The sequence below is a fragment of the Chroicocephalus ridibundus genome, chromosome 8 (genome assembly GCF_963924245.1).
Source record: "Chroicocephalus ridibundus chromosome 8, bChrRid1.1, whole genome shotgun sequence".
Classification (NCBI taxonomy): Eukaryota; Metazoa; Chordata; class Aves; order Charadriiformes; family Laridae; genus Chroicocephalus; species Chroicocephalus ridibundus.
In genome coordinates, this window is record NC_086291.1 from 50,341,986 (window position 1) to 50,364,755 (window position 22,770).

General features: G+C 39.8%; 1 protein-coding gene across 6 annotated transcripts in view; it reads left to right on the plus strand.

The window, feature by feature from the left end:
* The window catches only part of ARHGAP17 (Rho GTPase activating protein 17), a 48,529-nt gene that overhangs the window by 23,116 nt on the left and 2,643 nt on the right, over positions 1-22,770 (plus strand). For 2 of the 6 annotated variants that reach the window (XM_063342924.1, XM_063342923.1), the window contains exons 3-20: positions 3,816-3,920; positions 4,744-4,820; positions 5,925-6,036; positions 6,237-6,313; positions 7,014-7,125; positions 7,894-7,962; positions 8,123-8,204; positions 10,311-10,438; positions 10,835-10,946; positions 11,516-11,597; positions 12,049-12,129; positions 12,849-12,962; positions 13,320-13,411; positions 13,541-13,697; positions 14,927-15,169; positions 17,318-17,481; positions 17,886-18,506; positions 19,512-19,535. In XM_063342924.1, coding sequence (XP_063198994.1) covers positions 3,816-3,920; positions 4,744-4,820; positions 5,925-6,036; positions 6,237-6,313; positions 7,014-7,125; positions 7,894-7,962; positions 8,123-8,204; positions 10,311-10,438; positions 10,835-10,946; positions 11,516-11,597; positions 12,049-12,129; positions 12,849-12,962; positions 13,320-13,411; positions 13,541-13,697; positions 14,927-15,169; positions 17,318-17,481; positions 17,886-18,506; positions 19,512-19,534 — 2,451 coding nt within the window. In that variant the 3' untranslated portion in view covers position 19,535. Of the gene's footprint in view, positions 1-3,815; positions 3,921-4,743; positions 4,821-5,924; positions 6,037-6,236; positions 6,314-7,013; positions 7,126-7,893; positions 7,963-8,122; positions 8,205-10,310; positions 10,439-10,834; positions 10,947-11,515; positions 11,598-12,048; positions 12,130-12,848; positions 12,963-13,319; positions 13,412-13,540; positions 13,698-14,926; positions 15,170-17,317; positions 17,482-17,885; positions 18,507-19,511; positions 19,536-21,586; positions 21,632-22,770 lie in introns of all 6 variants that reach the window. The other 4 variants (XM_063342925.1, XM_063342926.1, XM_063342922.1 and 1 more) reach the window with 4 other exon arrangements.

Sequence of the window (22,770 nt, forward strand, 5' to 3'; positions counted from 1 at the left end):
TTGTAACACAGTTAATATCTGGGTTTTTTAAATGCTTTTGTGAAGTTTGGGCCTTCTGAGTTTTGTGGAGTACCTAATGTGGGGAAAAAAAAATACTGCACGTGACAGGGTTGAAAACAAAGATGTCTTTGGCTGACTTCACAGCACGTGAAAAAACTATGATACAACTTGAATGGAAAAACTCAGGTACTTCTGTTTCTGAAGCTGATCATATGGCTTGATAAAGTGAAGGAGGAAGCAATTTTTTTTTTCTTTTAATTAGATGAACTAGCTTGTTAAGCTTATGAACCATTAGTGCTAATGACTTGCCAGTCTGTCTGGTGGAGGATGATGAGCTGGAAAGAAACTATGATGAGGCACAGCTGGTTTCTGTCTTAATTTCTGTTTCTCTTGAAGAAGTCAACTTGGGCCTTAAGAGAGGTGGCAAAAAACATGCCAACTGCTTGCTAATAGATAATGTCAATTTTTTCTGAAAGTCTGGAATTGCTCCAAATAAGTATACAAATGCTTCTTATTTAGCCTGTGATATTTGGTCTCAAATTTGTCACACTGACAGTTGATTTGTTTGCAGACTTGTCATCTTTTTGAAAGTATACCATCTAATCAAATGTTACTTTCATGGTGGAATTCTCGTTGCAACTGTTAGATTAACAAGGTTGACTAATTATATGGAATAAATTTGACTGCAGGCTTGTTCTACATATTTCTTCCTCTGGTTACTTTGTGAAAGACTTTAAAAAAAAATAATAAATATGGCAGAACATAAATTGGCAAGGGAAGTGAGGCTAGCTGTTCCACAGGACCTCGAGTGTAATGGTTATTTCAAATTGATTACAAAGCATCTTAGTATGCTTAGGTTCAGGACCTGTATACGAAACGTGGAAGCCAAACAAATGATGCAAGTACTCTTACTTCAGATCTCTCCAGCTGTTCAGATTAAAGTAGAAGATGAGAGAATGCATCAGCCTTAAAACTTGAATTTGGCACAAATACATGAAATCATCTCAAGTAATGGTGAAATGAGCTGACCTGAAACATTTTACCGTGCTTTTCAGGGGACTGCTTTATTTAAAAAATAAATACCTTAACAGTTTGACAATACTGTTTTTAATTCAGAAGAGATGCATACAATTAAATGGCATAAAGGATGTTAAAACACCTTGATAGCCTTGAAGGGCCCATCTGTTTTCTTGGTTAGCTGCAGAATAGTAACAAGAAGTGAAAGCCAAAAGTACTGCCGCTTGTTGCCAAAAAAATTTTGCAAGCAAGGCTTTCCCAGGCACAGAGCAGGCTGGCTACACCCAACTGGAAGAATTTACTCACTTGTTTGTTTGCTCTTGGGGGCTTGTGGAGGGGACGGAGGCTCTTATCTAACTAAAGAGCTTAAAAGCGTGGTACTGTTCACTTTATAAACATGTTTCGCAGTGTTCTTTTTTATATTTAGCTCAAGCTTTGACATAGGATTGCCTTAGCTTTTTTTCTGTTTTCTGAAGTGTCGTACTCCATTTCAAGTATCTCTGTTAAATGTGTTCCTGTCTGAAGACAAGGGATATAATTCAGTACTGGAAAGGCTTCTACAATAGACCCACTTTCTGGCATGCCCTTGTAGCGTATAATAAAGCAATTGTGTGATGTTTTGTACACTGAAGATGCCCTGTGGGTACAGACAGTGTGGCCTGTAGGTCACATTTTCAGTTCAAAGGTAGCTTAATGAAGATGAATGTCCTTCGTGGTTTTCCCGACATCTTAGAACTAAAAAGCAGATCAGAGAGGAGAGTATGTTATCATGAAGTTTTGGGGTTGTGTTCTTCCTATCAGTCTTCTGCCCTTTTAGTTTGGCATTCAGAATGCCTGGAAAGAGGCTGTTGGGAATATATGTGCTCCAAAGTCCCTTGTAAGGAACGTAAGCCCCCATGCGTGGCTGACAAGGGCTGTGTTAGTCTGCTGGGATCTGTAAGATGGTTCAGTTACAGGCTGTCACCGTGTTTCAAGTGTGGGGAAAAAACCCTGGGCTCGGTATTTTAAGAAATCTTAACTACGTGACCTTGCAAAAATAAATACTTTTGCAAATAGTGGATGGTTTAGAATGTGTTGGTGGTATTTACTCTTGCAGATAGCACAACGGAAATGAATCATCTTACCTGCAGCAGCAGACCACAAACAGTACCTTCTCGTTCATGTATCTTTGTATGGACTTCTTTGAAGCGGACTTGATTTTGAGCTTGTTGATATATGCTCTGTAAATAAAAGGCAAAGCCTTGTGCTTTCAGAGCAGTCCGTCTTGGGCAGCTTCTCTGTACCCTACTGTACTGCAGTAGATTTTACTAAGCTTTTTTGTGCAGCTCAGCTTGGATTTATCTCGTGGCCATCAAGAGCTTTTAGTCCTTTTAGTGCCTCCACGTAGCCAGTGAAACTTCAGTCTTCCTACATTGATTCTCCAACTCACCAGCCCTCCTTATACCTACTTACATCCTTCCCACTGTAACCACTTCAGGGATATACATATCCCATCGTAGTAGTGCCAGATACACTTGTTGGGAGGAAAACATGTCATTCTCACCTGGATGTGTAATATTCTAGATGAAAATTTATAGCATTTCATGTTCATTAGAGCATAGCAGTCTGCCTCCTCTGGAAAAACCAACAGTATATACTCTGCTTTAAAGCAAGGTACTGGATTAACGTTAAATCAAGATGACTGGAGCCAACACAGGGAGTAATAGGGAGTAATAACTTAGCACTAAAATTACTACTCTCTCAGCTAATCTGTATTTATGATTGATAGGAAAGCTGGGGAGAATTATTGCCCTCCTGAAAATGTAATAGCAATGGTTTTAGAGCTGTATCAAAAACTGGAGTCTGTTCATATTATTTCGACAGATGAAATTTACTTTTTTTTTTCCTTTGCTTTTTAAATAGAAGCCATTCCAAAGGGCCTCCTTTTATTCTTGGTGAGTCATCAAAATGCAGATAAACCGCATTCTTTTGGTTCTGTGCATAGAGAACTCGGTGCCATAAGCAGTGCTGTCCCAGTGCTCGTCATTTTGTTTGCTTTTGGTGTTCTTTGAAATAAAATAGTCCAAATTCCTTACTTAAAATCCCTTAAAAGAACAGTTTATTAATGCATATCTTGTCGTATTCACAGTCTATATATCAAGCAATGTTTCAAGTACACTGTGGTAAACAGAAAACTCTTGTTTGTGCATTGATGCCTATTTGTTTTTTATTCCACATCCCTTTTGAATCCCATTAATCTCTCCCTGAAAATATTATTCTGCTTAGCATGTAGGGACTTTGTCCTTGTATTTAACAGCCAGAGAAGGAAACCCAATAGAAAGCTTGCTGGAGGTTTGTCCCAGTGTGAAAGGAACGGTCAGGTATGTCTTTACCCTTTTACTTTACAGGGTCACAGTGAAAAAAATATGAGAGTTTTCCCACGGTTTTCTCCCTAAATTAAATATCTGCATGTGTCATTCATCTCGGATGGCAAGTATCAACCTGATTCTCTTTGCTGAGACAAAAAGTAGAGGCAACGCTTTTCTCCCTCTTCCACTCTTCAGTTTTGTGAGCCTTGCGAGCTCTGACTGAACTGCTGTGCCACTGAGAAAAATGTAATTTAAATCTCTTTCCAAGCATTTTTGCTGTCAGGCACTTCTGCTCAGCATCTGAACTTCTTGTAAGCTGTACAACTTGAGAAATATGCAAGCCAGAACTAAGCGTGATACAGGAGGAAGATCTTCTGCTGAGGCCAGGGAAATAACTTCTGTTTTTTGTTTTGTTTTCTCTTCCTCCTCTCTCCCCCTCCTGCCAACTAGATCGAGAGACGTCTTGACACCGTGAGATCTGTTTGCCACATTGCACAGAAGCGATTAATTGCATGTTTTCAGGGCCAGCATGGTACAGATCCTGATAAGAGACATGTAAGTACAATTGCCCTCTGGCTTGTCTTCTGAGACTAGTCTGAGTACGGGCTGGCCTTCTAAATACTGATCAGCTGCTATGCCTCAGATTATCCAAGAGAAGAAAAACTCTGTAAAATCATCTCATGTATTGACATTATTTGGTAAAATGCTAGCTGTAATTCCCCATACAGATATAGGAACATGACCTTGGAGTACCTTAGCAGTGTCAGGACACTCACTTATTTCTGCGCTGTGCTGAGTACTTACAGCTTTCATAAGACCTGACTAAGACAAGAAGATACTCTGCAACTCTGATCAAGCTCCTCATATTTAGAATTACCTTGGTGCACTGGCACCTCCAATTATCTGTAAACATTCTTCTGTATGTGTTTAATTTCTTCCCCTCTTTAGCAAAGCTGTACATAGGTTTTCTTAAAATGTCAGAACCAGAAATAATTAACATTCAAGTTTTCTCCTTTTGTTGAATAATAGAGACCTCCTGAAGACAGGGGCACGCAGAACAAACCTCTGCAGAGAGAAGCGAGTTGCTTAGATTTCGATTTAAAGGTGTTTACTTGTCTTTGACAGTAGTTGAGATACATTATTTGGGCCAGTCATTCCAACTAAGACTGAGAAGGAAGCGCTTTTCAAAGTATCTGAGAACCGGAGTCTTGAGGCTTGAAATTTTTTGTGACTTGGCATTTTCTTAAAGTCAAAGAACAAGCTGCATGTGTATAATAGAAACCATATGGAAGAAGAGAAAAATCTTGGAGAGGATGTACTGGGAAAGCTGGAAAGGGTGAATAGTACTAAGCTAAGCACTGTTCCTTCTGTTCCATAGAAAAAACTTCCTCTAACAGCTCTTGCTCAAAATATGCAAGAAGGATCTGTCCAGCTAAGTGATGAAACTCTGTTGGGGTAAGTATTTGGCTTTATAAGTTGCAGTCTGTCATTTTATTGCCTGCAGGTCTCTAATTAGAGCCTTTGGGTACATAAAGGTTGTTTTCAGTCTAATGAAACTAATATTTCTAGGTTCCTTCTGTAATCCAAAGGGAGAAAAAGTGAGCAAGCATTTCTTCCTGAGTCATGCTAGGGGCAAGTTTTAGGCTTGCTCTGCATTGCATTCCAGAGGATTCTGATTCTCTACTGCCTTAAAAGCTTTTGAAAATGGCTTTTTCTCCTTGTGGATTAGTAAAATTATTATCTTCATTTGAAGTTTAAAATTTAGTCCAAATACTGCATTGTGCAGTTTTGTGTTAATGACTTACAATAATGCCAATTTGCATTAGTGGCTTCTAGTTGAAAATAATGCTGATTTCCTTATCCTGGCAAAGTGCATATTTAAGGTTTACAGGAAAGTGGCTGAAACAAATGAACGTCAATATGCTGAATTCCTAGAGCAAATGTGTTTCCTCATCACTGATGGGAATTCTAATGGAGACAGCGTAGAATGACCTTAAAAACCTTTGCGTGCATTTTTGTGAGCTGTTGCAGGAGATTTAAACGTGGATAAAAATTTTAGAGAATAAGGTTTTTCCTTAAAACAAGCTTAAAACAAAGGTCAAATCGTGGTTTTGGAACCCGAGACTGCTGCATATGTGATTGCTTAGTGTTATGGCGTTAAGACTTTTTCACATTAAAGGGGCTTAGGAGAAAATTAAATACTGCATTGAGCAATTTTCCTGCATCTGGTGAGATGGAAGGATGGGCTTTGAAATAAGTACTAACTTCTCTGCCTGCCGGGCCAGTATAATCACCTAGGTGACTTAAAGCCTCCAAAAATGTTGTAATGGTTAAGGAATTTTAGAAGACAAAGGTTTAATAACACTCCTTGCCTATCCCAAATTTGTCCACGATGGCATAGAGCATCTTGGGTTTATGCCATTAGGTAATGCCTTGCTTTACACAACACAAAGCTTTCCGAAAGGTTAGCAGATGACAAAGGGCCGTCACTGGTTTGTTTGGAATCTTTGTTCTTTAGTCAGTAGTAACTCACATTGCAACTTCCTATAATTTTTAAAGGAAAATGTTAGATACGTGTGGTGATGCAGAGAATAAACTGGCAATGGAGCTCTCTCAGCATGAAGTACAGATCGAAAGAGAAGTTATAGATCCACTGTGTCTGCTAACAGAGGTAAGTCACTTCAGCCTGACTGAAAAATAAACCTGGATTTATGTATAAACTGAGCAAAAAGGGTTTATCGCATTGCTAATAATAAAACTATCTTAAGGGGTCATGCGTCAGTGGTGGAAAGTGGATGTGAAATCTACAAAATGTAATTTATTACAATACACAATTTAAAAACAAACGTAAGCCTTGAATTCTTGTTTTAGACGGAGATCCCGAACATTCAGAAGCAGAGGAAACAGCTCGCAAAGCTGGTGTTGGACTGGGATTCTGCAAGAGGAAGGTAAGAAATAATTTTAATTTCTAGGTCCTTTTCTGTTTGTGTTAACTTCTTGTTGGTATATTGTGAGATCTGATCTGATGCTGGTACTTGCTTCTGAAATGCTACTGTAGGCACGTTAATACTTTGCCAAAAAAAGACAAACTTACATTTAAGTTATTCAAAAAAGGACTCGTGACTACTAGATCCAAACAGAATCAAGATTTTGGAGCTCTTACATGCCTATATATAATTGGAAAAATGCAGTAAACGCATCTTCTTTCCAGTTCACTTAAGTCGTCAACTTAAATAAGGAATAGGAGTCTAATTCTGTAACCATGCCAAGTGCTCTTACAGCATTATATTGAACCATCTCGTTGGTAGGGTCCTAGGTTTTTCAAATTACCCTTAAGTCCCTTTAAACATTCTTAAACTGTGGTAATAACTTACGTAGCATTTTCTGGGATTGGTAGTTCTAACATCCTGTAGACCTATGTTGTAGTCTGTGGAGAATATGGATTTTTATAGTTGTTTAGCTGTTTGTGAATTATGCCAGCGTGTTGTAAATGGTGCGTTTCGAACACCTTCCTTTAGTTCTGTTGGAAAACCTCTGAAACTATTGGGTTTGTTTCCTGTCAAAAGAAACCAATTTCAAGGGAGCCATAAATGCAAATTCTTATTTAATATTAGTTTTCACTAAATGACTGAAGCCTTTCTTCCACAGATATAACCAAGCCCACAAGACTTCAGGAACAAATTTTCAAGTGCATCCTTCAAAAATAGAATCTCTTAAGGAAGAGATGGACGAAGCTGGAAATAAAGTAGAACAATGCAAGGTATGACAAGATGAGTTTCTATCATTTACATTCCTCATTAGCAACAATAGCAATCAGAATATGGCTGCTTCTGTAAGCCTTGCACACGTGGAAGTGGCTGATTACTGCAGTTGCAGGTTATGTGGCTGTTAACAAACCTTATGTTAGCCAATCTCTGTCTGAATTGATTTAATTTAATGGGGAAATTTTTAGTTTCCTAAGATGGGTATTTTACATTATTTTCTGTTCCAGTCTGGGACAGTTCCGAGAAGGAGCTGCTTCTTAGCCTTGACTGAAATGTTCAGGGTGTCCGTGTGCCTCAAGCCACTGAGTAGCTGTGCAGCGTGAGCCGCCTGGATGACATTCAGGCTGTTGACATAAAAGGAACATTCTGACTGTTACAGCTCTGAGCAGTTCACATTCAGTTTCACTTCTCAATTAATCGTCCAATTAATTACGCTGCAGTTGAGCTGAGCACCAAAAACCTTTTAGTAGTACTTGTCTTTGTATGCAAGGATTGGCTCTAAATAACATATTGCCATACAATCCAATTGTTGATTTTAGTGGGCAACTGCTTTGCTATTTAAAATAAAGTTAGGCACTTTGAATGACTTTTGCTTGGAAGAATACATGTAGCAGACTAAGTGATTACTGGCTTCCTGTACTGCCTGAACTGATAGTTCAAACTTACTGCAGGCAAAATAGGCGTAGGTACTTCTGTCTTTGTATATAAGTTGAAATGCTGCTGTAAATTTGATGTACTGTTTTGCATTCTTTTCTTTTTCAAAGGATCAGCTAGCAGCAGACATGTATAACTTTGTGTCCAAAGAAGGGGAATATGCTAGATGTTTTGTTATGGTGAGTATGTTTTCAGTATGACTTTGGTGGCAGCACATGTGTGCGTAGGCACTCAGTTCTCAAAGATTACATTTTGTGTGCTAAACCTTCTAGTCTTGTATTATGTGCTCATCAGAAGCTAATGCTCTTTTTGTTTTTAAAATGTGGCTTCTGTTCTCAGTTATTAGAAGCACAAGCAGATTACCATAGAAAAGCATTAGCAGTCATAGAAAAGGTCCTACCCGAAATTCAAGCCCATCAAGGTAAAGTAACCTGTGCTCTGGCTGATGCTTCTCCTTGCCTGTGCCACCTATGCACAATATTCTCCTCCTTTATCTTGATTCTCTTGCATGCAGACTTATTAAATAAGGCCATTTTGATCTACTTAACAATTTTACATTCCCAAGCATAATTCCATCTCTGTGTTCTTTGGAGTTCTCCAGCCATATTTTAACACACTAATAAAATATTAAGGATTTCTATGGTACCCAAGAGAGTAAAGGAAGGATTTTCCTATTTGCTTGCACTTTTTCCTTGATCTCATGTGACCGTGGCTAATTCATATCTGGCTTTTTAGGCCGATGAAAGTTTCGTTGTGATTTAGGAACTTCTGAGGGTCCTTGCTTCTGGAATGATTACTAGATGGTTATCAGAAAAACTCCCCTTCTTCTAAGGAGCCCAACTTGTTTTCCTTCTTCTATGCAGTCCCTTACCCCAGTGTGCACACTGCGCTGCAGCTGGCTAATGGAGCATTCAGATTATTGTGTTGAATAGCAGCAGTTAAGAAAAGCAAGCAATGCAGCTTCATCTCTTCCCTGTGCTACTAAGCTTTTTGTTGTCAGCAGGAGTTAAGGTGTATTATTAATGGTTTGGTGTGAAGATGCACTGCGTGTTGTTGAAATTGCTCTCCTATACTGTCTCTTAATCCGCTAATTGTTGTGAAGAAGACGTAGGCTGAACAAAGTCTGAGAAAAATCTAATCTGAGCTGAGCCTGACTCAAGTATCTTTCAGTTGTGGACCACGTGCAAGTTGTAACAGGTGAACCATTAAACTAAGTATATCAAGAAATATCAGCATCTTGCTGAAAGGTGATATACAGAGTATCTGTACTCTGTAGATCTGATGGGAGACAAGGTGATGCAAACAAATGATGCTTACACAGCATCAGGGCTGCGTTATGCCTGTGTGGAAGGGTCTCTTTATAGATATGACTGCTGTAAAGTTGTTGTTATTGTTGCTTAGCTGCTTTGTACAGATTTCTGATACGACAAATGCTTCAGAACAGATTAGCCTTCCTAAAAGGTGGGCTAGGAGGCAGGGTGTCTAAGTGGTCCAGTGTCTAACATCTAGGTGTAGGATATTGGTGTTCCTAGCTGTAGTGTAAATTACTGTGACTTTGAACAATTACTAAGATTTCTTTTCCTAATGTTTGCTGTAACTCGCAGAACTGGGGAAAATGACATGTGCCTCTCGTGGTGTGTTAGTGAATGTGAGGAACCAAAGCCGTATGAGGGATATAGTTGAGGTGGTTTTGTAAACAAAAAGGGTAAATTAAATCCTTTGCAGAAGCACATTTTGTCTTCAGAGGACTCTTTCAAGGTCTTCATCTTTCTTGACCTTTTTTCCCCACATAAAAGGAGTAATGCATCTGTACTAACAATAACCTTTTACATCTGCATTTTTTCAATTAAGACAGCAGAAATGGATGAAAAAAAAATTGTAGGAAAAAAGAAATTCACATTCAAATTGGAGAAACTTGTGCCAATTTTGATTTTCGGAGTTAAGCAACAATTGAGAAATTGAATTGAGCATTTGCGCAAACATTACAGTGGGCTGTTAACACGGTAATCCTAATGTAAGACAATCAGGGCTGTTAACATCCATTTTCAGTTGCTGATTCCTTAAATCAGCAATAAACTTTGTGTTAACAGTTCAGTTTTTATCCCCCTTAAATACAGTTACAACTAAGATCAGCCCAGGTCATGCAGTCTGGACAAAACTTTTCCTCAAAGATTCTTGCAAACCTGAGCCTTTTGGTGTCCTGGCAAATCAGAGCTAATGTCGCTCGCAGCCGTTTGGTGGCACTTGTGTTGAGGCCTAGTGGGACACGCACTGCCAGTTATACAAAAGATTTTTATGTGGTATTCCATCCAGAAAGATGCAGAAGTATTTCTTTTTCTTGAACACCAGCAGGCTCATTTTCTCTTCACTCATGATATAAAGGACTTTACCAATCAAGAGCTGTAAAACTCCTACTGTATTCTGAATATTTCTTTGCTGTGCTGGAAGCTTTCTTCTTTTCTTGTCTGGGATGGAATTCAAGTGTTTGTGAGATATTTTGCTCAGTGTTTTGATACTCTCCAACTAGACAAATGGACTGAAAAACCAGCGTTTGGAACTCCATTAGAAGAGCATCTCAAGCGCAGTGGTCGTGAAATTGCAGTCCCTATTGAAGCCTGTGTAATGATGCTTTTGGAAACAGGAATGAGAGAGGAGGTAGGTAATGCCATATCACATGCCGGGAAGGACAGGAAAAAAGAGCTCAGTGAAACTCATGGACTGGTGTCCACTTTTTTTTAACAAGTTGCTCTAGTAATGTTTGTTCGTTAGTGTAGATTATAAATGTCTTGCAACAGAATAACCTTCAGCACTATTTGAAGTATCTTTGAGATGAATGCACTTAGAGTGAAAAATTAAGACTGGGCCAAGGGTGAGAGGGAACTAAGACATTATGAGATGGCAGTGGCACATTAGGAGCCAGCTGGGTCATAACGGTGTGAAGGGAAGACGCCAAACTTGAAACTGTTCTGAGTCTGTCATAAAACTTCTGCTGTTTCATGCTTCTACTAACATGTTGTTACCAGTCAAACGCATTTTATTTTTATTATGCAGGGCTTATTCAGAATCGCTGCTGGAGCCTCCAAGTTAAAAAAGCTGAAAGCTGCCTTGGACTGTTCAACTTCCCAGCTTGACGAATTTTATTCCGATCCCCATGCTGTTGCAGGTATTGTGAATGTTCTGAATCAAAACCTAGTATAAATTGATACAATGTAAGTTTATGCTTTTCATTTAAGTGTTGACTTGCTGCAGTGTAAGGTGTCAGTCTTTGCAGATAAACTATGAATGAAAATAAATTGAAAGTTGACTTCATTGCACAACTTAAACACAGATAAGTATAGAGTGCGCAAGCTCATCACACCTGATGTATTCATGTCTGCATGACAGGGCGGTGTTTAAAATCCAGGTGATCATAGTAATCTAAACATCATATTTCTTCTCATGACAAAAGTGTTAACACGATCAAGGGAGATTAGAGCCATATCTAGACCTTTAATAAAGTCTTTGTTCTGAAAAGATGATTCATACGCGTTTCTGTCAAATTACAGTAATTACTGGAAGACCTTTTGTGTTAAGTGTTGAGCAGATACACTGCGGAAGTGTCAGGTCTCCCCACTGTTTCACTGGAACTTGGGTCCTGTTGCATAGATAAAATTGGAAATCCGAGGACAGAATTTTAAATGAAGACAGAAAGCATGGGCTAAGAAGCTTGCCTGTTTCTGGTCTGCATTGCAGGTGCCTTGAAATCCTACTTGCGAGAGTTGCCAGAACCTTTAATGACCTATGGTCTGTATGAAGAATGGACACAAGCTGCAAAGTAAGCATACTAAAATTAGTTATGTGGGGAAAACATTCTACATATTTTATCATATTTGGTTGCTCATGTACGAACTCAAAAGACAAGAACGCACTCGCACAGTTTACTTTCTCATTTCTGCTCTAACAGGTAAATATTTTGTGTAGCAAATTATTGTAAATTTTGTGGTTTAGCTTGACACTAATTGCACAGAAATGTTTTGAAATATCTATTTTATGTTTAAACGTAAGAGCTGCTTCCGACTATTGACTGCATAGTCTTGATGCTTAAGCGGTTTCTTTCATTGCAGGTAGAGCTGATTCAGAGATTTGACTAGCACGTTACTGAATTACTGAATACAAACCTGCATTTATTTGGCATAAATGGGAGGTTATACAGTCATCTTGTTCACTGCAGAAACAACAATTTTCTATCTGAAAATAGATGCAATGGAAATTTTTTTTCCTTTCAGTATTCAGGACCAGGATAAGAAGCTACAAGAGTTATGGAGAATTTGTAACAGATTACCTAAGCATTATCATGCTAATTTCAGGTATGTATGAACATCTGTTGACTTTCAGCACAGCTGCTTTGATGCTAGAGTACCATGTTTCAAAGCCGATTAACCAAAACTCTAATCCAGGTTTTTTTTTTCTTGGCCACACTCAGCTTTATAAAAGGACATCCTGTTTTATCAAGTAGTTGGTGTGCACTTGTGGTGGTAGACTTTTTCAGTCAAGTTAGCTCGCTATTGACTGTAACGAAATAGTGATGCACAGAACCCTTCTACTTAAGGGTCATGCTGGCGGCAGTAGTACCTGACTTTTCACCAGCTGTGCTCTTCACTGTATTTTCCAGTCTTAGAAATCACCTGGATCTGTCTTACACGTGTTATTTTTCCTTTTGGTTTTGCCTTTTGAGAATGAATCAGAACAAAACCATCTCTAGTAACTCCTGCAAGTGTGGAAGTTCCATTACAGGATATGAAAATAGCTATTGAGTAGGCATACTCAATCTGAACACTTTTTTTCTGAAAATGCGGTATTTCTGTAGTTCCATTTTGCTAAGGTGGGAGATACTTTCTCCTACTCAATTCAACTTCTGTGATTCACGAGCAGAAACCTAGTTGCCAGACACCAAGCAAGAAGGCTGTTGGGCTTATTTCTGTTTTGTTGGGACATGTCTTTACAAGTTCTTGAAATTTTACTTAGTTGCTTTCGACAGGAAATGCTCTTAGTTCCTGCTATTTAATTATTTCTTTTCTTTTTGTAGGTATTTAATCAAATTTTTAGCAAAGCTTGCACAGAACAGCGACGTTAACAAAATGACACCCAGCAATGTCGCAATAGTCTTGGGCCCCAACCTGTTATGGGCAAAGAATGAAGGGTAAGATACAAAACAGAACTTCCATGGAACTGTCGAATTTCTCATCGGGTTGCTGTAAATCATGTAGACTGCTCACAGCAGCAAAGTATTTGCCTGAAAAGTACTTCAAATGTTCTCTCAACCTGTGCCTCCAGATCCTTTTAGGCATGCATCTTTTTAGGAATGTTTTAAAATGTGATAAATGTTACTCAATAGTCTAGACTTCATCAAAGTGTGAAGTTGCTCTTCATGTGGTACTTAAGAGTCTCGATACATCATGCTTAGTGTAATTTACCATTTAGGTAATAGGAATCTTTTTTAATATTTTCTTATGCTGATAGAACTCTGGATAAAGTGTTCTCCAAATTTCTTCTGCAGATCCCTTGCTGAAATGGCAGCAGCAACTTCAGTCCATGTGGTAGCAGTTATTGAGCCAATTATTCAGCATGCAGACTGGTTCTTCCCTGGAGGTAAATTCTTGCCATAGTTAAAAGAATTTTGTATTTGTGATAACCCTACACAGGTAAAACCTCCAATAGCTTTTTGCAGCGAGGCACCACTTTGTGTATGTCTTAGGATGTATTCTGTCTGTCTTTCAGATCAAGATTTCAATGTGTCTGGGGCATTTGTTGCAGTTCCTGCTGTTAATTCAAATCACTTGTCACACACTGGCAATGAATATGAATCTGGGACACTGGAACGGAAGAGACCTCTTAGTATGACTGTAATGGATGGGGATTTATTGAAGAAGGAAAGGTATGTTTCATTCTTGGGTTAGGTTTCAGTTATTAGCCCACTCCTGAGAACTGGACTACTGAGGAGTCTGTAATTGGACACACTTTTATTGGTCTCAGGAGGAGAATTTCATGGAAATATTAGAGGTAACAATAGTGATTTATTTCCCCCCCATATTGTTGCAGCCTGAGGAAAATTGAAAGGTAACGTACTGGTATTTGCTTCCAGTTATACTCTGTGCATGATAAAAAAAACACAAGCAGATGATTACTGCTTCCATTTCACGTTTTCCTGTTACAGACTGGGGGGGGTCTAAAATCCACTGAAACAGAAGTGTGTGTAGTAGCCTCTCTCAGTATCTAACTTCTGATATTCCATGGCTTCTTTTTCAAAGCCCATAAGCTGAGGTGGTGTTACCTGGTGCCTTCATGATAAGACTTCTGAGTTGATGATGGTACAGTATACCACAGCAAACAGTAGAATGCTAAAAAAACCCAAAATAAAACGTGCTGTTTTCCCATATAACATGTAGCGTAACGCTCATTTATTATCACTCATATCATGAATATTCAAGTGGTGTGCTGTTTTGTTTTTAGCTGTTTATGCAAATGTTAAGTTGTTACCTGAATGTTAACCTTGGCTAGCCACATGCAAATTTGTCAGCAATGGCAAAAGAAGAAAATCAGTTCAAGATTCACTGTCTTTAACACAACAAGAATAATTTTAAATTCTAGAATTAATGTGCTGTATGCATTCTAAAATCTCTTAGAACTTTAGTCCGTTTATCCATAGTTCTCCTTTAAACACAAATCCTACTGTGTATCCAGTGGCCTTTTTTTGTCTGTCTTGAAATCTGTACTGCAACTTAGTGTGTAACAGAAACAAAATTCATGTGGCAAAATATATTCAGTGAGGAGATACTCTGGTATCTAAGGAAATGTATGTATTTACATGTAAAATTACTGAGTGGTTTGACCTCATTGTCATCAATGTCTGTCTTCAAACGTAATGGAGTAGTTTGTTCCACTTACGTTTAGCTTACCTCTCTGTGTGGATAAGCCAAATAGTGTTGCATGTCTTAACATCAGTGGCGTTATATGCAGAAAGTTGAAGCTTTCCTTGTTGCTGCTTTGCATGCTGAGCAACAGGGGTTGCGTTTGTCTTTGTGGGTTATAACATCCAGTTGTCCTGTTGCTTTAGTGACCTGGTGTTGGCTGGTGTGGTGTGTTTACTCTCTCTTCTTTCTGTAGCTTTGGTGTCAAGGTTATGGACTTCCAAGCGAATCCTCGGAGATGTGGCACTATAAATAGAAAGCACACATCCCCAGCTTTCCAGCCACCACTTCCACCCACGGAGGCTGGCGTGCTGGCTCAGGCTGGAGCGGAGCAGCACTCACAAGCTTCTGTGGCTGAAACAAGCCCAGTGGGTGCTGGTTTTGCTCTCTCTGCTGGCACAGCAGAACAGTTGCAAAGTCAAGCAAATGAGGATGTCAGGTAAGAGGCTTGGCTTCTGCTGGCAGTGGCTTAGCAGGCTGCTTCAGCAGCAAACTGATGGTGTCAGCTGTATCTGCTTCACAAGGCACCTCTTCTAAGAGGAATGCATGTTGGTGTGTGTGGGGAAAAAAAACAAAACCAAAAAACCAAAAAAAAAACCCCACCAAAAAAACCAACCACAAAACAATCTCTTCAGACACAGGCAGAAGCACTACGCCAGAGCTCTGTCATGCGTATTGTTCCAGAATCGATTTTCTCAAATAACACACACTGTTCTGTATGTTCCAGAATCAATCTTTTAAAATAAGAGAATTACTTGGAGGGGGAAATGATGATAAAAAATACTAAAAAAGACTGTACTTTTACCACCCATGTTGACCTTTCCAAGTTATACTCTAGAGGTGTCCACACAATATGACTGTCAGTTTGCTGCTGAAAGAACAAAACCTACCATTGTCAGTACTAGAAACCTGTTGGTCTTGTTTGTTGTTTCTTGTACGTGTTATCTGGATATGTGTCTCTTTTTTTTTTTTGTCTGTAGCAAGTGTTAGTGATGACCAGACTTGCTTGCTAGAAAACTGGAAGTTGATTTATCGTACTGCAATATTAGTTTCTTTAGGGCAAACATATATACAGGCTTTTTTGCTACTTAATTACTATTGAAACTTTGTGTAATCATGTCCCCAGTATTAGTATACATAGACTCCAAGACTGTGGCAGTAGCCGTGACTTTTCTTTTCATGTATGGTGAAAGCAGCACTTTGCTTTCAATATTTTGTGGTCTGAGAGATAGAACAAACCACCTGTAAAGGGCTGTAGTGCTCTCCAGACATCAGCCTCTTGCACAGCATCTTATGGTAAAACACCATTGTGGAGTTCGATGCTGCATTCACTCTTTTGCATATAGCTTTTGTTCTCAGGTAACATTTTTACAAAAACAGCTTCTCACTGGGAAATCCCCCGCAGACTTACAGTTTCCTCCACAGATGTCTTTTGTGGCATAGGCAGCTGAAACAAAACCTTGAGCGTGTAGTGTTCAAAAGCTGCATTTAAAATCTGCACAAACTCTGCATTCAAGTACTTGCAACTTATTAACAGCACCTGGAGAAATTAGAATTGCAATGTGCCAGTAAAAGTGCCTGAAAGGTGTTAGTCCTTTTGCCATGAGTAAGATGCTGCAAGAGCTTATAAAGAGAGAGAAATGAGCGAAGACTGCCTGTGTGTAGCAAGAGGAGGGGACGCTACCCAGTACCACCTCAGCTGGTTCGTACTCCGGTGCTGTGTTTCCCCCCACTTCTATTAATTTCATAGCCAGAGGTCAGGAAGAGCTGAGTTGTTCTCATCTGAATTTCAAAGGTTTTGCAGGGGTTGCTCCCTCGAGACAAGTTCTGGTCTCCCAGCAAGGTAAAAGCTTAATACCAGGTAGGGTGGAGAGAAGACTTCAGCCAGCCAATGATGGGAGAAGAACCTCTGCTCTCTCCACACCCAGCTCCTGCAGTGCCTGGGCCCTCCCAAGGGCTTCCAAAGGCTCCAGGGACTTCAGCGGCGAGGACTACTTCTGCCTCGCCTGTATACTATACGTAGTGAGTTGGTTTGTGTCTTTTGGCTCTTCTTCTGGCAGAACTTCACAGATTGCCACCATCGCTTGGTCCTTAGTAGCTAGGTCTACCAGATAACTGCCAGCAAATCAGATATGATGCTGTGACAGAATATTTTGAAAAGCCTAACAGTTACAGGGCTGACAGGTATATCTGAGGAAACTGGAGAACTAATTCTATATGAGCTTTCATGCTGGGAGTCTGATTTTAGAGGATCTGCAGATGCACTGAGGGTGCATTAGCATGGAGACTACTCCTAAGTATCAGCATTGCATTCAAACAGGTACTGTGACACTGCAGAACTACTCGGATTCCTGATTTAATTTTGGTAATTAATCTTCTGTACAGGCTTGCCTAAAGCCAAATGCCACTTCTTTGAAGAGTTATAGCACTGTTCAGTCTCAGTAAATACCAGCCAGGGCAGAAATTTTTCTGAAGCGTTTGAGGGTCGGAACTATAGCACAGTTCGTAACGTAAACCTGAATGGGTGCAGCAAACCTGGGCAAGGTGTTTTACAGTCATCTTCTAATTTAGGATTTTTAATTTTCAGCACCTCAAAATCTAAGGACAACACGTCTTCAGCTACTCCTCCACCCGTGAGAAATGGCGGGCACGCAGGCACCGTCCAGAACCAGTCAACAAGTAGCACTAATCAGCTTTCTGTTAATCAGCCACAGAATGCAGCAGGTCCCAGTCCCCACTCAATGAGGAGAGGTGTGTTTTTCATTTGGTTTTCAAGACACTAAGTTCCAAATCTTTATGTACTACTTACTAAAATAATTTTATCAGTATCTCTCCCTTTATTACAGACAGTGGTTTAATTCACTTTTTTCACTTTAGTTTCACTAAGGCCTAGCTATAAATGCATCTTCGACTTTTGTAATCTTTCATGAATGCTGGTAGTAGTGTTACCAGTCCTTTTTAACAAAATCACTCAAAGGCTATTGAGTAGTCAACCTGTGTGTGGATTTCTGTAGCTTCCTGTTGATATTGCTTTTATTTGATAATACAACACTTTCTTCTGATAATTTTCTTGAGTATTCTTTCATGCTACTAATTTATTTCTTTTGGAATTTTGGTTTCACAATACCCAACCATGAAATCTTGTCTCTCAACAGCTGTTAAAAAGCCCGCGCCAGCCCCCCCCAAACCAGCCAACCCACCGCCAGGGCAGCCAGGAAGCCAAAGCTCTGCCCCAGCTGCTCAGCCACCTTCTGTCTCTCCAAAACCACCTTCTAGAAGTTCTTCACCTCCTGCTCAACATGCAAACCAAGGAGCAGCCCAGACCTCCACTTCCCAGGTTTCTGCACCTCGGAGATATTCCAGCAGCCTTCCCCCAATACAAGTTCCCAGCCATCCACCACCACAGCCCCCAACACAGGCTGCTACTCCTCCAGCGCAGCCCAAATCAAACAGTCAGACGTCTCCTCCTGCTGCACCCAGCAGTGAGCATGGACCAGAGCAGCCCTGTTACACTCCTCCGCAGACTCCAACACCTCCTGATACTCCCCCTCTAGGAAAACATAATGCTAGTTCCCCATCGTCACAGCCACAGCCAGCTGCTCAAGAGACCTCTCAGTCTCCCTCTCCACCGCAGAGTGGTACACTGCCGAGGCCACGGCCCGTACCAAAACCCAGAAACAGACCTAGTGTTCCCCCTCCACCTCATCCTCCCTCTCAGCTGGCTGGAGATGGTATTATTGCAAATCCCGCGCAAACAGCCTCCAAAATAGTAACAGGTGAGTGGATTCTTTCATATTCGGTGTCTCCTCAGAGTGTGGAAATGAAGAAAATAATGCCTGTAGCTTTAAATTAATTTTGGGGTGAAAAACTGAAAAGCATAAATAACAGTTAAAATACTAAATTGCTCATTCCCAGTTAAAATGCTCACCCACCTGGTCTGTGCATGAGGATTTGGGGTGCTTCCTTAGTGAAGGTTTTCGTTCCTGAGGTAGAAGGGGCTGGGGGGAAGTGTAGATTAGCTTGCTTTATTTGTTTTTCCTTGTTTGGAAGCAAAACACTATTATAGCAACCATCTCTCTAGGGCTTTCTCCAGGCTCAGCATCATGGCAGTCTCAGTTATGCTTATACATCTGTTGCCAAAAAGCAAATATTTGGAGGAGGGAGAAGGCGTAGCCAAGGATAGTATATTCCAGCACTTACAGAAGATAAGAAAGTGGAAAAAGTGGTCACCGATACATGTTGTAACAGACGAGACACTCACACAGTAAATGTTTAACCTTAAGAGAATGTAGTCTTCTGAGGTGCTTTTAAGTTGGACATGCAGAAGCTGAAGAATCACAAACACTAAACTGTGTATCTTAGGTTATTTTCTAGATAGATCTTCGTATTTTAACTGGAGCTGCCTTTTTTCTGTTTTGAGACATTCATGAAGTAAAGAGAAACTTTTCCGTCTTCTCACAGGAACTTAATGAAGCTTATAGTTATGAGTTTGATAGGGATAATGTTAATTTAAGTCTTGGAGGGGGGGAGAAAGTAACTGCTGAGGACAGTCAAAACTAGTGGATCTTGAAGTATTCTCCTGCTGAGTCTCTGCTTGTTTTAGCAAATTCTGAAGGAAGAGATAATGAATGTAGGAGACTAATGCTTTTAAATCTACTTATATTTAATAATGGTTAAAACTTTCCAATGACACTGCAGCTTCTCTAGAATAAGACTAATGTATTGGAATGCAAAGTATAAATTCTGTTGCCTAACAGCTTTACCCCATGGTGCCTTCACAGGTGGGGATGGTTACTGCGAATAAGGTTTGTACTTACCAGAAACATGCAATACAAGCTAAAATGCTCCTGCACAGCAATGTTTTATTTGTAGCTTTATTTTGTATATGCGCTTTGGAATATGTGCTCTCTGTCAACTCTGTGTTACCTCATTACTACATATCATTATGTTTGTAAGAGATTGTAAGACCTATGCTGCTTAATTTTTATAGTCCTGCGAATGATAAGTTATTTGTTAAAACAAATTGTAAAAATAACTGTAATGAAGTGAGTAACACTTCACACAAGGTCACCAGAACTACTAGTCCCCAAGTCCCAAGTGTGAAGCAATGACCCATTTAAAACAGGTTTCTTTCATCACTGCAGGCAAATATTGAAGCTCATGGGTTTTTCCTACGATATAGTGTTTTATGGTTGCATTTTAATGTAGCTTTCACTTTAGATTTTCGGTTATTTTTAACTACTTGGAATTTTATTTGGCAAAATTCATGTTCGTGTGACTAAACCCCTCTGCAGAAAAGCACCCAGCAGCATTCTGGCACGTTTGCATTTGCATTCTGTCAGCTCCAGCCTCGCTAATAGTACTAGTCTGTTCAGTCACAGCTGCCAAACGACACATTAATAATCTTACTATTTGAGCCATGGGTTAGAGATGCTACCTTTTTAAGGTAACGACTGCATGACAGGCTGAAAAAGTTGAGGCTGCATTCCTGAATTATCTCAAGATTTATTTGACTGCTTACAGGAAAGATACTGAAATTAGTATTGGAGAAATCAAGTTGGAAGTAGTTGGTTTTTTTTTTTTAAAGGAGAAACCAGCAGTAAATGAGCTGCTCAAGCAATTAAAGTAGCTTTGCTTTTTAAAATAACAGACTTCTCTTGATTGTACTTCTGTTCTTTTTGTCAGTATCTTTAAAATACAAGGGCAATTTATTTCAAAACAATTCAGAAATGAGTCTGGGGTCTGGATCTTTACAGCACTTACAAAGAAGTTAAGAATGGGATCAGTGCTGATGAGTCAAACTTCACAGAAAGACTTAACTTTAATTTTTAAGTTGACCATGTTTGTTTTCATTTTGGAATTTGTCCGGTTCTGAGGAGATTGCTCTAATGACAGCAGACAAGCAGGATTTGTTTTACCCCAGTATAGCTGAAGGAATACTTGCCTTCTAAATAATACCCAGCTGGTGTGCACGGGGCTGCTTCGTTAGCGGGGAGTTGAGGTTACACAAACGAAGCATCTGCCATAGGGGAGCGATAGGTACAACTGAGGCTGGATATCGCTGTGAATTACAACTTAGTGCTGACTCCATTTCAGCTAATTCACAGGCATAAGGTACACAGCTGTCCTATAGTCTGGGTGAATCTAAAAAAAAAAATAAAAATATTTAAATCAACAACGTTGAAATGAAACACTGTTAAAACTGGAGAGACATAATATTCCTTTCAGGTGCAAACAGTAGGAAATTGGCTGTGTCAGTTGTGCCTGGTAAACAATAGAGTGAAAGGTGCCCTGCAGGAAAGTCAGTGAAAAGAAAGCTGCTGCTGAAGGATTCTGTAGCAAAACTGATAAAGGAACCTCGAAAATCTAGTATGTCTTGCAAAAAAACCCACCACCTGGGGAACAGCTGAAGCGCTGCTCGGGCTGACCTACAGCAGTACACTCACTACAGGATCATCCACCTTCTCCACATCGGTCTTTTTTTAAAGGATTAATACTTGTTCTGAATTAACACCACTGCATATGACATAAGAGGACCTGCTCTAACATTTACACGTGCACAAATAAGCACTTATTATAGACTGACTTATCTAATTCACAATGTGAAATAGCTGGTTTTAATTTTAACCTTAAATAGTGAAGCAAGGGAAGACAGATGGGAATAATGGAAGCCAAAATTAAGTTGCCAGCAAACTTCATAATATCAGAACGGGAATTCTGAATTGTTTTCAGGATACTGTTAAATTTCTTTGTCCGTGTACTGGACTTTAGTAATGCCTCACATTCTATTCATGGTATTAAAGTAATAAGCCCTAGAAAAGAATATTCTAATCAAAAATTTTATTAAATAATCTAGATGTTTGACCTGCATTCAGTAGGAACTGTATTGGAAAGTTCAATGGTAAGGAAAAGGCATATGATTGGCCAAAAATGTTGCTAATTCATAATCATGTGTGTGCTAATGCCCACTACTAACCTGTCACAAATAACACTGCTTGCTTGCATTATCGTTAGCGTGGCATGCAAAAAGAATGGCTGATTGATGCTCGCTCTTAATTAACGTACTAAAAGTATTGGAGACTAGAACGTGTAAAGTTGTTGATGTTTTGACTGGCCGGTTTCACATTGTACTTTTTCCACGTACAGAAAATCCTATCTAGAAACCCATGGGTTTTATACAGAGTTTCGTTTTGTATTTGAAGTAGCTGTGCCATCGTTTGTCACAAACGCTCCTTTCCTGTGTCCCCTCACGCGTTGTTACCTCCTTTTCCCATTCATCCTTCCCTATGCAGGCGTGGTAGGGAGAATTTCCGTGCTGGCATCTAAAGTTGAAGCGCACCTTTTGAACGCTGCTCGAAATGACAGTTCCAAGGTAGCATTAGCCACTGTTAGATACGGGGGAGAGCGCGGTGCCTCTGCCGCTTGGTTCTGTGCCCCTCTCTTCTGGTGGCACGCTCAGCCTGGAACGCGTAGAGTAAGAGAAAAACGCAAGAAGAATTTGGGAACTCACACAACTGCAGTTTATTCTTCTGTGTAATACTGCTTCTGTTAACAATAGCAAAAACGACTAAAAAAAATAATGTAAAATTTAAATCAACTGACTTTAAAAGTACTTAAACTTTCATCTGTTGTAGAAACAGCGGTTATACGGTAGAGTGGGGATAAGGGAGAGCTGCTGCTGTGTGAAACTTGGTTTCATGGATCAGGGACTGATTTAAAACACATGAATGAGAAGCTAAGTGAAAAGGTTTGGTTTTAAAGTAGCCCCAGTAATTATTTCTTCATTGCTATCAAAGGTCTATTGTACAGTGACCGTCTTGCAGGCGCCACAAGGTGCTCTCCCAGAGCACTGACTTCAAAATGACAAGTGGGGGCTGGGGAGGGAAATCTATTTAAAGGATTCCCCCAAGATGGTGGTGCTTTAACGAGTCGTAACAGTACTGATGGCTTCATCTGAGCCTTCTAGATGGTATCGCTTACCACTGAAATCCTATCTTGGCAGAATACGGTGCTCCCCAAGACTCTGATACAAGACTTGGG